The sequence below is a fragment of the Hippopotamus amphibius genome, chromosome 2, assembly GCF_030028045.1.
Source record: "Hippopotamus amphibius kiboko isolate mHipAmp2 chromosome 2, mHipAmp2.hap2, whole genome shotgun sequence".
NCBI classification, from domain to species: Eukaryota; Metazoa; Chordata; class Mammalia; order Artiodactyla; family Hippopotamidae; genus Hippopotamus; species Hippopotamus amphibius.
The window spans coordinates 77202703-77216085 of record NC_080187.1 but is presented as its reverse complement, the minus strand read 5'-3'; the positions used below and the strand labels follow the sequence as shown (position 1 = coordinate 77216085).

The window sequence follows — 13383 nt, the reverse complement described above, 5'->3', positions numbered from 1 at the left end:
GGGCCGGGCAACCAAGAGATGTTGAAGGAAGTCGCCCACGAGTAATTCTTGGTGGTCCTGAGATGCCGAGGTTCTGTTGTGCTGCCACACCGGGCATCAGGGCTCCCTCACCTCAGCTGGCCTGGAAGCCTGGCAGCAGCCAGCCCCGGGGGTAAACAACAGAACGGACACTTGACTGTTGTCTGCAGAGGCTCCCTGCACTGATCACTGCTCTCCAGTCCTGGGATCCTGGGCTAGGCGATGTAGAAACACGGAAATCCTCCTGCTTAATACGAAGACCGTTTCCTTTCCCTGAGAGAGAACTAGTAACTCCAATTTGTCTCTCCGTGAAGACAAACATTTCAACTTCCAAAGGCCTGCGCTAAAGATCAACTACACACGTCAGTACGGAGGTATTCAGACACTTAATGGATTCTTTGCCAAGCTTTCTTTAAATACTAAATTCTCTCTGAGAAATGAAAATATCAGCCAAATGACAGAAAATTCAACTGTCTCACAATTTTCAGGAATTTTCTGTTCTGTAATATGAACGATGCAGCATGAGTCAATCAATTTACACTTGCATAGTAGTAATTAGTTCCCCATGGGTCTACTCCATGCAGTGTTCTGCTGGTGCTGCACCCTGTAGCAGAAACGAGAAGGTGGGATTGGCTTTGTGCAGGCCTCGTATGTTACTCATGTGAACATCTTCTCAAGTTCCACTTGGGGACCCACCTGGTTCCGGCTGTCAAGGCCAAGCTAAACATCCCATCAACGTTTACTATTTCTTCTAAAAGTTCCATAAGATATAGCAGAAGAGGAAGGGAATGTGGATCAACTCCACAGACAAATATTTGAGAGAATTATGAATTTTCATCCAACCTTCTATCCTTTCTTACCTTAATGCACCTGCCAAGTCTAATTCATCACTTTGATACATGCGACATTGAGGGGATAACACTGAAAGCATACCTCGTGTATGTCTGAACACTGTGCTAAGTGTTTTAAAGGTAGCATGTTCCTTAATAATCTCAACAGTCCTATGAAGTAGATACTTTTATATGCACTGTACAGATAAGCAAACAGGCTCAGAGAGTGAAAATTTTCTAGTAGAAGTTGATAACTGGGATTCAAACTCAGGTCTAACAGAGACTAATTCTTTTGTTCCTTTTTACCACCACCGCACCTTCCCAAACTGGCTCATCTTCTCATAGCATCCATTTTACCAGAAGACTTAAGAGAAAGACATGATTATGTGAAGGAAAACATGGATAGAATTATCATTTAGCATATGAATTTAGCACGAATTTTTTAAGATGAAGCTCCAGAAAGTTCTTATATGCAGAGGCCTTAACAGATACTATATGTCCTAAAACCAACAAAGGTCTTTTAAAGGAAAAGCTCGAAACTCACTCTCCACACATGGAGATCTAGGGCAGGACAATAACTCGGCCTCCTTTCAAAATGACCCTGTTAATGGATACCTTGTCCAGAGGGGAGGCAGAGACTGGTGGGGAGGGCAGAGAGAGACGGCCTCTGGTGTCAGGGGCCTGCTGATACGCCCTGCTCAGATAAACAAAAACCTGTGCTCTCTAGAAGTCAGCTGGCATGTCAGTTATGATCCAGTGTGCTCTTGGGAATCTCATCCTCACTTCAAGTGGCTTATACGACTGTTCCTTCCAACTCCATCTCTGTTTCTGGGCAAGAGTTCTGGTTCACTTGTTTTCTCCATCCTGTTGCATTGCCAGATACATTTGAACATCCCTTAAGGCTTAGTGCTGAGCTGGCCCGCCTCTCCACTCAGCACTGGACCCCACAAGGCAGCCTTCGTTGACTAAGGAAGGGCACCGTGTCTACAACCACCAACCGCGTCAAAGCAGCAGATACCCCCATTACAGCCTTTGCTTTTCATCTGTTTTCCACTGAGTATCATATAGCTCCGTTCCCTTCCCAGCTGATGCTGAGATGTAACGACGTGTCATTTGAGATATAGCTCATTAAAATTACATAGCATGGGTAACAGAGAACTCAGTGCAGGTGGGGACAGCCGGTAATTAGCCTTAACGTACAGGGCAGTCTCCAGGCCCTCTGGGCTCCCCTCTCCATCCCTTTTCCCCCACTGCTTCTTGGCACACTGGTGACCCTCACTATTTTCCAGAGGTATCTCTTGGGATTTGCTGAGTGGGGGTGGTTATTTGCCACTGTTCTCAGTAATTCAGCCACCAAGTCACTGCAGTATTAGGCTAACAAGGTGGAAATAGGGAACTGTGTCCATCCACAAAAGACCATCAATTCGCCGACAGCCAGTGGCGGTGAGGAAGAGTGGATTCAGCTGTCTCTGCATGGTTTCTGAATAAACTAGGGTATAGAATCTAGAGATGGCAAGTTCTTATCAGGAGCAGAACTTTTAAGAGTTCCCATCAATAAGGACCCAGCACAATTTGCATCGGATGCAGGGCTCTGTTTTCACGTTCTTCCCTGTGAATGGTGGGCTTATCTTCGTGCATTTCCTAGAAAGGATTTAACATGTGGTGCAACCGGCAGGGGTAAATCAAGGGTGATGTTGATTCTGGGGTAAGAACATCACAGAGAACGTGGGCTGTAGAGTTGGGCTACCTTGGGTCTGAATCCTAGCTCTACCTGTGTGACCCTGGGCAAGTTACTTAATCTTTTTCATCTGTGAAATGGACCTCATAATACCCGCCTTATGGGGTTGTTTTACAGATTAAACAATATGATGCAGGCAAAGTGGGGAGGGTAGTATGTATTCAGAAAACTGCAGCTTTATTATGATGCCTTCCCAATGAGTAGGGAAGGGAGCCAAACAGTTTATCACATCCCAAAGGCAAAATACGTTTCCAAAGTCTTGGAAAAACTTGCCAGTTCACAAGGCTATCTTGGACGTTTCACTCCTGGCACTGAGAACCCTTTCCCCATCTTCTTGAAAGATCTAATTCAGGGCAGCTCATTCAACATTGACTTTAATGAATGGCTTGTCCCAGATGTGACTAGCAAGCTATGTCCCCTCTTCCCCAGCTAACCCACACCCAGCCTCTGCTTAGGTTTGCTGGACTGACACTGGACATGGGCAGGTTCAGTACTCAGTCTTCTGAAAACCAACTGAGACGATCCTTCCTAGCAGCTTTCTCTCTAAAGAACTAAGTGCTCATCTCTGATGCCAGGAGTTGGTCCAGCTCCTAGAGAAACACTGAAATTTCCCAGAGTCTTTGAAGGTATTTCTGACCATCATCGCAGAGCAATTCAGCAATGATTTTTTAAAAATCATGTTGAGTCTCTTACAACGTGTCTTGGTTTTTTTCTGGGGATACCATTCAGAAGTCATCTAGTGGGCTCCAAGAGCTTTGGTTGACAGTTATGCAGAAACACGTGCGGAGAGTGGGGCAGCTGACACATTTGTTTCTTAGCACCTCTTACAGGGACTTATGGCTCTGGGCTGGGTGTTTTAACTCACACTGCCTCATTTAATCTTTACAACAGCCCTGTGAGATCAAAATCTTTACAGAGAAATGTAAGCTCAGAGGTTATGTGTTTACCAATGTCACATAGCAGCTTGTAATGGCAGAGCTCGTCTCTGTGTACAAGCCCAGTGCTGGTCCTACCATACTGTAAATATGTTTTGTTGATATACATGCTGTCTTACCAGTGTTACATAGATTTATATGAAAATAAAAAACCACGAGGGAGATAACAGAAAGTAAGAAGTTAAAATGTAAAGGCTAATTATAAACTCAGCTCTCCGACGTCCCACGTCTGAAGAGCTCATCTCTATGGACATTTTTATAGCCTTGTGTTTCCTGCCACAATATTTTGAGAGAGGATGAAACTCAGCTGTAGTCTTATGAGAGAGGTTGCCAAAGGGATGGAACTATTTCCACAATGCACTTGACCATTGAACAAAGTACTCATTTTAGAAAAATGTACAGAGTCATTTGGAACAACCAGACATTCTGGACATTATGGAAACTGCTCAAGGACAGGAACTCTATCTGCTTTGCTCCTTCGTGGTGCCTAAAATAGGATCTGCTTCTGAGCAGGTGCTCGACAAACATTTATTGAATGAATGAATGACGGAATGGCTGTAATGGGTAGTCATGGGCCCACGAAGCATCTTCCTAAGGCTGTCATCCTCTGCTCAGTCTGGGAACATGGGAACAGTTACAGTGCCTAGACACACTCCTCAGGCATTACGGGGGTGATTTTTTAAAGTAGGAGCAAACAAAAAGAAAATAAAACAGAAACAAAGAAAATAATCATTTCTTTAAAATTTATACCAAAAATCAGCTTTTCTGAATTTTGTCCCATTCGAGACCACCTCCTCAAACCATGATTGAGAAGGAAATCTGCAGAATAATGATTCATGCTATAAACGGTAGTGGGTGACAAGGGCATAGATTTTTGGCCAGACACTCTTGAGCTCGAACCCTGACTTCTAAATGACTGATTAGCTGTACAACCTTGGGAAGGCCCCTCAGCTTGTTTAAATGTCAGCTTCCTCACTGGTAAAATGGCATATTTAATTCCTTCAGTTAATATAAGAATTAAGCAAGATTAACCACGGCAAGTATAGTGCCTGGCACTTAGCAAGCTCAATACATGTGAGTTCCCTCCCTGGCTTCTCTCCCGTCCTTTCCTTGCTCTCCCCTTCCCTGACACCCATTTATTCTAAAACCACAGAGGTAGGTGAGATCATGTCATTATTTTTTAAATGTTCTTATTCCTCCTGCTCAAAGACTTTTTAAAAACATGAGTTGGAGGAGCGCTAAGTTTTCTACTCCCTTTTTTTCTGAGTGTCAGATCTGAGATTTAAGTCCTATTACATAACAGAAAAAACAGGGAAGCTGGGGGCTAGAACGTAAAACTTATTGTAATTAGCAGGCAATGGAATTTTAAAAAGTGGGTGGCTGTGGCTTTCTATTTTTCCACCGTTACCTCTAAAAGTGGTTAAAGAGATACAATCGAAGAGGAGGTGGCCCTTGCTTCCGAAGTTACTGCTGTCGCAGGAGCTTTTGTGGGAACATCTGTTGGCTTTTTAACAAAGGAAGCTGGGGAGGATCAAGGGAGAGTGGAGGAGACTGGTTCACGAAGGAGCCACATCTGTTTGGTATTCTCCCAACTGAGAAGGCTGGACTTCTGAAATTGCCCGGGTATCCTAGTTAAACCAGAATCCAGAAACAGATGAAAGCTTTTCTTTCCTCCATGTTTCCATGGTAGAGATCCACAGCTGTTTACATCCTCTAATACCTAACTCAGGGCGAAGGCTTCACATCTGTCTGTATTTTCCGGTTCTAGTTCCTTGGATCACAGTGGAGAGGAGGGGAAGTTTCAACCCCTCCCAATTCGCAGGCAAGAAGACAGAAATATGCCCAGGATTCAAAGCCGTAATGCTAAGCAGAACTCCCAAATTTCTCATCCACCCAGAGTCTGCTGTTGGCTGGAAATTCCTCTTTTGCTTTATCCTGACAGACATCTTGATCACTTCCGTGATAATGACTCATGGCAGCACCAAGATCAAAAAGAAGGAAAGCGGGCTGGAATCAGGGCGAGGAAGAAGAGGAGGAAACGAATTCTCATAGAGAAAGCAGCTCCTAAAAGATAAGTTCTTGCAAAGACAGCAACAATATCGTCTGAGGACACATGGCAGAGGTGACCAGGAGACTAATGAAGACCCTCAGGGTGATGGTGGATGGTGGTAGCTTTTACTGACCCCTAAGATTTTAACCTTGGAAAAGTTAAACAGAGAAAATTAAACCCGGTGCAAGGCAAGGTGTGGGAAATACCCAGGAATGATGATAAAGGGATTCAGAGACATATGTTTAACTTCACTTTGATCACCAGCACCGTATACATGCTAGAACTTTATAAACATTATTTTTCCATCCATCCACCCATCCATTCATCCATCCATCCATCCATCCAACAACTTATAAGGCACCAGGACTGGACTTAGTGCTGGGATGTTCAAATGAATAAGACATATTCCATAACTTGAAGGGGCTTGTATTCTAAAAGATGACAGTCTTCACAGAAAAGATGGTATAACGTTCCTTTTTTTTTTTTTTTTAATTTTGTGGCCGCACCACACAGCATGTGGGATCTTAATCATAGTTCCCTGACCAGGGATTGAACTCGCACCCCCTGCATTGGACTGCAAGGGAAGTCCGAGATGATAAAGGATGCATACGAATTCACTAGACAGAGAAGGCAAGTGATTCCAAAGGGGAGAATAACATGGATAAAACCAGCGGGGTTAAGAAACAAAGGGTTCCTGGGGGGATGAAAAGCATTCTGGGTAAACAAGAGGAGTGGGAGGAGCTACTAAGAGTACAGATTCTTAGGCCTCACCTGAGAGATGCTGATTTAGCTGTTGAGGGAGAGGCCCAAGAAATTTGCATTTTGAAAAGAAGGCCCAAGTAATTCTGATACAAAGGAAAGTTTGACAACTCTAACTTACAAACATTTCCCGAAAGATGCTAATAGTGTTCCATTTGAAAAAAAAAAAGGTACCAGGTTCAAAGTAGGATACACTACATACTAACACATTCCTTGCCTGGAGATTTATAATGCACATTAGTGTACTTGAAGTCCTGCAGTAAAGAAATCAATTTCACTCAGCATTTTCCAAACATTTTTTCCACAGGGGAAAAAAAAAAATCACAGTGCACTTATTAAGACCTCTCAGAACACTTTTGAAATGTGAGGTCCAGATTGGGAAGAGCTGAATTAGAGGATTCTGATCAGGTGAGTGTTCCCCAAGCACACTGAATGGCTAAGGAAACCATCTAGAAAAAGAAAGCAAAGTCAATTACTCTGGAGGATCTGGCAGTATCCAGTGATTTCCTCCAAGAAAAGTCTAAAATCACCTATGACACTCTATTTTCCAGGGAGACCGCCAGAAGCTTCCCCACTCTTAAGTAATATACCAGACGGTGATGTTATTTCTGGTCAGCAACTCTATGTGGTAACCACAGCTGTCAGAGGGAGCAGAAGTGCCCAGAGTTCAAAGCATCAAAGAACAGAAACAGAAGAGGAAGGACAATCAGAAGGGATCCTTGCCCACGTTTATTTACCTTTATTGCTGTCATATGTTCTGCACAGAGCATTGGCAATTGCTTGTAATGCTTTTGGAAAAGACAAAATTCCTCCCAGCTCCAAAAGAAGCCTCTGACAGTCAATGAAAACACAAAAAGACAAGAACCTAGGACATTCCTGCTCCTTGAGGGGGCCAATTATACAGCCAGGGGAGTTTCTGAAACCTGCCTTCTTTCTCCTATGCTAGTGAGCCAAACAACGGAGGCTGTGCTACCACACACCCCACCTCCTGCCCTAACAAGGGACAGCAGAGAGAAAGCACACGAGGAAACTGGACAAGTCAAGGCAACATGAGGATTCTGAGCAAATTGGTTTGTGTGCTGAATATTTCAGGATGGACATACTGCTCTAATCAATTTATATACATTTTTTTCCTGGTATAAATGTAATTACTTCCATACACCCCACTTCAACTTTCCATATGCCACATGGGGACACACACGCCCCATCTAGAGGTGATTTCAGCAATGTGTTTGGAATGCTTTTTTTTTTTTAATACCCCAACTATCTCAGAGCTTTTCAACAGTATTCTCCAGCAGCATAAGTATTTTTTTCAGCCATTCCACAAATAGTTCCTGAGTGCCTAAAAGGTTCCAGGGCACCGTGCCAGGCATCACAGGTACAACAGTGGGAAGAGAAGAGTGTTCATCCCTACTGAACCTAAGGCCCTAAAAACTGAATTCTAAATTCAACCTGCCAGGCAGCCAGATCCAATGATCAGCAGCATAAAGAAATACAAGAGATAGGAAAGGTCTGGTCTTTCCCCTTGAAGAGTTTATGGCTCAGAGCACAAAGCAAACAAAAGCATTTGCGTTTCAGGTGTCCGGGTTGGTCTAGCAGCTACACAAGGGTCCAGAGTTAATAGTACCGACTGAAACGAATACCTACGATCAGGAGAGGAAGAAGAGACTGCCAGGATCTCATTTCTCCATAATGCCAACTCCTGTTTGTCTGATTCCCAAACATATCCATGGATTCTCACACTGGGATTTCTTACCCTGAGAGATGAGTACCAATAATCGCACCAGAGTTAATATAACTAACTCGTTAATTAGCTCCAAATTAAAAATCTTACGAGGAAACTCTGTGTGTGTTTGGAGTCTAATCCTAAGGAAGCCAATAAGATCAAATCTAATTTTTCATCAAGCCAGTGTTTCCCACTATTTAGGTCCACAAAATAATTGTGAGGTCCACAAATGATTTTTCTTCAATAAGGTCCTTAGATACGGAAAAAAAAAATTGCAGATATGTGAGTGATGGAATTTAGGGAAACAGTGATATGGGTGCTACCCAGCATTCAGAGGCAGTCCCGGAAGAAGCCTCTGCAAACTTTCCAAGCTTGGGTGGGATGTGACAGAATAACCAGGAAGCTGGTCATGGACTTACCCACACATGTTGGAAATATGTCCTCGTTGTTGATCTGAACCTCGATCCAATCCATGAGAAGGTTCATGTACTGGGGGGCTGGCAGCGCGGTCGGCTTCTTGTACTTGAGGTCATCCTGCCACCGATACTCATATTTGGGGCCCCCTGACATCACAGGGCAGGTCCGCTCAGTGCAGAACTCACAGATGGTACCGTAGATGAGGTTGATCCGATTGAAGAAGTCCACCACGTGCACCGCCACCCAGTCGTTCTGGTCCTCCCCGCTCGGCAGCTGCACGGCTGCCCTCAGATCCACACCTGAGTTGAGGGATGCCTGAGCCCGTTTGTGGAGTTCGAACCTCTGCGTGCCGGGTTCAAATTTCCTCTTTGGTCGGAAAGTCTTGTCCTTGTTGAACACCTGCTTCAAGGCTATGGACATGGTCTTCTCCTTCTCTTCCTTCCTTCTGCAGGAAGCAAAAAGGCAACTGGGACTTTTCAGTGAGAGATCACAACCCAACAGGGTTTTCCACTGCCAGCCCTCTGGCCCCAGTCTTGCGGTCTGTAGCTTTCAATCTCTTTTAGACAGCCCCTTCCATCTTCCTCTTGAATCATTTCCAGGGGAACCTCATGTTTCTTCCTAAAGGCAGGAGAGAAGAGGGTCTCATTAGTGTCCCATCTGCATTTTAGAAATGACAAAGGCTTAGACCCGATTTCCACCTTGTTTCTGGCTGTGCCTACTTCCATCCAGGTGTAAGGACGTGGAAGTTAAGCCAAACCCCTGAGAATCTGTATTGGTGATCAAATCATATAACCAAATAACCAAAGGAGAAAAGGTATCACACCCTTCTTCTTCATGGCCTTGATCAAATCTCTGGCAACTTTTCCCTATGTGATGATAGTTCAGTGGACCGCTCCAAGGTGCTAAGGATGACCCTGTTAGTCACTGACACCTTTCTAGAGCATCTGCTCCACCCCCCACTGGCCCCACTGAGGAAGCATGAGGACACTACCCCCATCCTCCTGGATACAGCTGCTTGGAGCAGGGGTGGCTATCACACCAAGCTGGCTTCCCTGGGAATTTGGAATCAGGATCCAGTCTTTGCTAGGCACTATCCCTGAGGAGTGATGAAAACTGGGTTTTCTTGACACTCTTTACAACAGCCAAAACATGGAGACATGGAAACAACCTAAATGTCCATTAACAGATGAATGGATAAAGAAGATGTGGGACATATATACGACAGAATAGTATTCAGCTATAAAAACGAATGAAATAATACCATTTGCAGCAACATGGGTGGACCTGGAGTTTATCATACTAACTGAAGTAAGTCAGACAGAGAAAGACAAATACCATATACGTGGAATCTAAAATATGACACAAATGAACTTATTTCCAAAACAGAAACAGACTCACAGACATAGAGAATAGACTTGTGGTTGCCAAGGCAGAGGAGGAATGGGATTGGGAGTTTGGGACTAAATGCAAACACAGGAAACTAACACAACATTGTAAATCAATGATACTTCAAGAATATAAATTTTTTAAAAATTGGGTCCACTTGAGTCCTATTTGGACCATGTGTAGTACAGCTGAAAAAGCTGGTCTGTAAAGATGGGAGGGAGGAGGGAGGAGGGGTTGAGAAGAAGAAGAAGAAGTGAAGAAGGAGGTGGAGGGGAAGGAAGAAGCCACAGACAGAGAAACAGAGACACGAGTGGTCGCAGGGAGAAGAAGACAAGAGAAAAAGAGAGAGAGAGTGGGGAGAGTAGCTTCTTTTGTTCTTGATAGTCTTCTAGGAACTTGTTCCAATTTCTTTTGAAGCCTAGCTGCGTTTCCAACCCTTGGGACACATACAGTTTTCTTGATTTAATCAAATATCTCGTTTTACTCCAGGTAACTTGAGTGGGTTGTTTCCTTCTAAGAACCCCTAACTATGACAGCATTTATCACCCCTACAGCATACTACCCTTTACATCTTTACTACCACACCCTAGACAGTGCTTTGAGGCAGAGCTGTCCAATAAAACTTTCTGTGATAAAGCAAATGTTCTATATCTTCATTGTCCAATACAGTACCCACCAGCCACATGTGGCTACTGACCACTTAAAAGGTGGCTAGTGTGACTGAGAAACTGAATTTTTCATTTTATTTAATTTTAATTAATTAAACAATTAACTGATTTAATTAAATAAATAATAATCCAAAAAGCCACATGCTGCTAGTGGCTACCATATGGGACAGTGCAGCTTTGAAATCTTCAACGTTCTCTTCTCCATCCCCTCATTTGACCCCTTCAAAATTCTGGTGTGGTTTGTAGTAGATTTAGAGTAGGTATAGTAGATTTGTAGTAGGTACCCTTATCCATGGGTCTTCAAGAGATAAAATTACTGGCTGGACAAGGTCTATAGCGAGTAAGGACGTGGTTAGGATTGAAATTCAGTTTCTGATTCCTAGCAAATGCTCTTTCCACGTAGCCTTACAGTCTAAAAAGTGATGCTCTTCAACGTGTCTTTCCTGCTGGTTCATGAAACCCCTTTACCCAGAGCTTTCATCCGCATATTCCCCAAAGACCATGAGTGTAGATTGGCTGGAAGGGAAGACGATGCCCTGTGGTCTGGAAACAGAGAGGAGATCCCTGATGTAGTCACGGGTCCAACTCTAGCAAAATAAGCCAACAGCTGTGGCCAGAGGTGGAAGAGCCCATCATGGCATCAGTTAAAATGGGCTTGAAGCACGATCCCCTGAGCCGCTGGCTCCCTGCCGAGAAGGGGTTCTGCTCTGCCACACTCAAACCCAGCTTGGTGATGCATTCAACCTTAAGTTATTCAGGCAAAACAAAACCAAAACCAAACACATCCCAATTCTCTCTCACAGACGGCTCTTCACTCAGAACTGCGGATCATTCCGCTGAATGCCTCTTCTGGCTACTGCCTGCCGCCTCCGTCTGCTCACTCCCTCCCTCTTAACCCCACCCTCTTCCTATTGGGTTTTCACTGCAAGGCCATGTATCAGTGAGGTGTTCTTTTCCCTCCTCACCTGGCCTTGAGTGTACATGCCCCCCACAAAGCAGGTCACGGTCACGTGACACCCTGCCTTTGGCTATCTGTGAAATCACATTCCTGGGTACTTCAGAAGATCACCAGGAAGGGTATCACTGCACAAACTCAGCAAACTCTAGGGAAAGAAAGGGGCAATCTCTTCTTCAAAAGAATACCTTTCCAAAGGCTTAATCTGCCTGAAAAGAGACTTAAGAAAACTGCGTGCCTTCAAAGAGCATTTCCAAAATAAAAATACAAGCTAGAGGTTGGGAAGATAAAGGAAGGAGGATGAGGACTTTTATTTTCTCTTAAAATAGACAATAGTCCCTCTGTATCGCAAATGCTTAATTGCTGACAGTAAAGCAGCAACAACTCAACAGCTGCCCGCTCATGTCTCCAGTAAATAAGACTTGCTGTTCTGCTTTCTGATAATGAGGGTACCACGGATTCCCACGGTCCTCAGAGCAACCTTCTTTCATCACCTTACACAACCACGCTTATCACTAACTCTGCTGTTTCCCCTAGGCCTGGAGTGTCTGGGTTCACAGACACCAACATGGAAACCTTCCTCCGCACCAGTGCCAGGCTCTCGTGGACACCATCAAGTCCCTCTGGCACCTCTGTTGAGAGCGTGTGAATGAGACAGAATAATCATAGCAAATCCTCCTAATCACAAAGCCCTCCAGTGGCTGGTACTCACTAATATTTAAATTAAAAACACCTTGTTTGAGGTTTGAGAATTTTTCTTCCAGAGATACTTAGAAAACAAACTTCAAGATAGCAATCTCTTGAAATGGATGGGAATTTATTCAAACCTTTAACCAGCTTTAAAGTCACTCTTTCTTCTTGCCCCAATGTAACAGGCTTACCTGAGGGAAAAATCATCTTTGGAGGATTATTTCTCAACCAAGTCCCTTAATGTACTGCTCTTGGCTACTGTTTATTAAACTCTACTGTGTACCAGATTTTTACAAATATTATTAACATTTTAATCCTCACTACAACCCTGCATGATGGATGGTTTTATGACTGTTTTATATAAAAAGGAATGGAGGCTCAACTGTCTGAAATAATTTTGCAGAAATCACAAAATTATTAGATGGTAAGGCTAAATTTTGAATTCAGACCTATCTGGTACTGAAATATATGATTTATTTCTCACTAAAGTTGTTGTTAAATCTCATGAACATCTTTGTTTTCAAAGCCCCTTTATAGGTAGATTTCCAAGCTCCTCACAATAAGACTATAAAGGAAGCTAAGAGATGTTCCTGGTGGCGCAGTGGTTAAGAATCCACCTGCCAATGCAATGGACAAGAGTTCAATCCCTGGTCTGGGAAGATTCCCCCATGCCACAGAGCAACTAAGCCCATGTGCCACAACTACTGAGCCGGCGTGCTGCAACTACTGAAGCCCAGGTGCCTAGAGCCCGTGCTCCGCAACAAGAGAAGCCACCACAAGAAGCCCGAGCACTGCAAGGAAGAGTAGGCCCCACCAGCCACAACTAGAGAAAGCCCTAGTAGCAATGAAGACCCAACACAGCCAAAAATTTTAAATTAATTAAAGGAAGCTAGAACAGGTGGTGTTATTATCTCCATTTTACAAATGAAGAAACAGAAACTCTGATCCCTAGTGCTATTCCACATGTGTTCATCATTCTGACATGCTCCGACATGAGGATCTCTCTTCCAGTCAAACTTTTTTGTCTAGAATAAAGTTTTCTGGAGCAGGGATAGGTTGGCCATTGGCCCCCATGTTTAAAGACAATGGCACTCAAGGATGGATAAAAACAAATTCATCATGCCCCTGAAGGAGTGAACAAAGAGGCATCTGTCCGTGTCTTTATCTGAATGTCAGATGTGCTACTGAGGCAGGGAACCAAAAAAGTTTTG

At 43.9% G+C, this 13383-nt stretch overlaps 1 protein-coding gene across 4 annotated transcripts in view; it reads right to left on the bottom strand.

Annotated features, from left to right (window-relative positions):
• Positions 1-13383, bottom strand: part of MOB3B (MOB kinase activator 3B) — a 193873-nt gene that overhangs the window by 115119 nt on the left and 65371 nt on the right. For all 4 annotated transcript variants that reach the window (XM_057724241.1, XM_057724238.1, XM_057724239.1 and 1 more), the window contains exon 2: positions 8476-9091. In XM_057724241.1, the coding sequence (XP_057580224.1) occupies positions 8476-8893 (418 nt within the window). In that variant the 5' untranslated portion in view covers positions 8894-9091. The remainder of the gene's footprint in view (positions 1-8475; positions 9092-13383) is intronic.